This window comes from Nanorana parkeri, unplaced genomic scaffold (genome assembly GCF_000935625.1).
Source record: "Nanorana parkeri isolate BGI_ZX_2015 unplaced genomic scaffold, ASM93562v1 scaffold2188, whole genome shotgun sequence".
NCBI lineage: Eukaryota > Metazoa > Chordata > Amphibia > Anura > Dicroglossidae > Nanorana > Nanorana parkeri.
This window is the reverse complement of record NW_017308456.1, coordinates 11,503-13,761: the sequence shown is the minus strand read 5'-3', so window position 1 is coordinate 13,761 and position 2,259 is coordinate 11,503. Positions and strand designations below refer to the sequence as shown.

General features: G+C 53.7%; 1 protein-coding gene across 1 annotated transcript in view; it reads right to left on the bottom strand.

Annotated features, from left to right (window-relative positions):
• Positions 1 to 1,237, bottom strand: part of PRSS53 (protease, serine 53) — a 21,811-nt gene extending 20,574 nt beyond the window's left edge. Inside the window, exon 1 of the mRNA XM_018572964.1 lies at positions 1,201 to 1,237. Within this exon, the coding sequence (XP_018428466.1) occupies positions 1,201 to 1,237 (37 nt within the window). The remainder of the gene's footprint in view (positions 1 to 1,200) is intronic.
• Positions 1,238 to 2,259: the final 1,022 nt, after the last annotated feature.

Below are 2,259 nucleotides of genomic sequence, written 5' to 3'. Positions count from 1 at the left end.
TGCCAGCTCAGTGATCAGCAGTGGAAGATGTCCGGCTCTTAGGCAACGTTCACACCATGGCGATCCGTGACCGCGCAACCGAGCGGATGGCCACGCAGTCACGGAATCGCACACACCGCCGCCGATCACCCTGGTGGTGCCATTATTTTCCAATGGCACCTCAGTCGCGCCGGGCGGATCGCGCATCATGTGTCGCAAAAATAGGTGCCTGGACCCTTTCTTCTGTCATTGCTGCGCGGACCGAACTCCATTCAAATCAATGGGGCCGCGCGGCAACCACTGTGTGCAGTGACATCAGAGGAAGAGGAGCCGCTACAACTGTGCAAGACTGAAGGGGAGGACGGAGGTCAGATAGAAGGCTGAAGGGGAGGACGGAGGTCAGATAGAAGACTGAAGGGAAGGACGGAGGTCAGATAGAAGGCTGAAGGAGAGGACAGAGGTCAGATAGAAGACTGAAGGGAAGGACGGAGGTCAGATAGAAGGCTGAAGGGGAGGACGGAGGTCAGATAGAAGACTGAAGGGAAGGACGGAGGTCAGATAAAAGACTGAAGGGGAGGACGGAGGTCAGATAGAAGACTGAAGGGAAGGACGGAGGTCAGATAGAAGACTGAAGGGGAGGACGGAGGTCAGATAAAAGACTGAAGGGAAGGACTGAGGTCGGATAGAAGGTGGATGGAGGTTGTCACAGCAGACACGTCGTCCTCAACAATTCTGGAGAGTGAAGCGTGAGAACTTTCTGTGACTCTTCCCCGGACGCTCAGTGACTCAGCGCCTGCACTGCCACCCGCAGCTCATCTTTCAGGGAGGAATTCTTTGATCTCGGACTCGGCTTGGATTATATTCTGCTCAGCCGACACCTAGAAGTCTCAGAGCCCATTGCAGGGGGACATCCAACCAATCACTGTCCTCATACCAGAGTCCTGTGTATGTCTTCCAGATCTGTGCAGCAATCCTGTAATAAAGACCGGTCACTGCCGCTCTCTCTCCTTGTGCAGGGCGACTGGTCTGGTCTCCGCCTCCTCCTGTAATAAAGACCGGTCACTGCCGCTCTCTCTCCTTGTGCAGTATGACTGGTCTTGTCTCCGCCCCCTCCTGTAATAAAGACCGGTCACTGCCGCTCTCTCTCCTTGTGCAGGGTGACTGGTCTCGTCTCCGCCTCCTCCTGTAATAATGACCGCTCAATGCCGCTCCTTTGCCTACATCCAGAAAGGTGCCCCTTGTTGGCGCTCGGAGCCATGGAGCGAGTATCAGCAAAACAGCAGAATTTGTTACATGTTCAAAGGGGCTCATTGTTAAAGTGTTTAAAGACCGGACTGTCAGCCGGAAATCTGGGTCTGAGCGTGCGAATTGTGGCCGTCAGCGACTAGTCAATGTTAGGGCAGAACGGGGGAGGGGCAAGACTGGTACAAGACAACAGAAGGGCAACAGCGCCGTGTCAGATTCCTCGCATCACCTTTCATCATCTCGTGGAGTCACCAGGCGGCCCAACGAAGTACTGATGGGGGGGTCATAATAATCTGGCCACTCGGAGTACACACAATATACAATTCTGCTCTTGCGTTGTGTGTACACGAGGCCTTATGGTCATGTGACCGCGGCGACGTTTATCAGATGGGTTATTGTATTGACTTCACTTCTGGGTTAGATACACGGCGGTACGCAGCAACCTAAATGATGCGAATGCCAGGAAGGGAATAACCTGATAACATGCGGCTCACCAATCTGCACGCGCGCGCACATACACTATATATATGTTGCCAAAAGTATTGGGACGCCGCAGACAATGAGTGTGACATAAGGGAGCGCGGATCCCTCGGCGGCGACGGGGTGCTGACGCGATGACGACATCTCCGGTGCGTCCAGTGAGCGTATATTGTACATCTGTCATCGTATAATCGCCGGCTATAATAACACAGCGGCTGAGCCTGTAATGTGTATAAAACACAATGTAAACAATGAGGAATTAAAAGGGATTAAAGATGAAGGGAGTAGAGTGACACCAGATCCCCGTCCACCCAAATCCATCATTTCTGGGCGCCACGGCGTAGATGCGTCTCCACTATACTGTATATAGACATTCAAAATGAACGGCAATGCACAAGTAACGTGCGTCACTGACGGCCGGCGACAAATCATGGGGTGGGGGGGACCCCCGAAAGCTGCCGTCTCCCATCTGATAGCGGAGACATGGCGGCTGTGAGCAGACCCCGCCCACCACCCCGAGGATAAACCGCTGCAGCTGAGTATTAGAGGTCATGT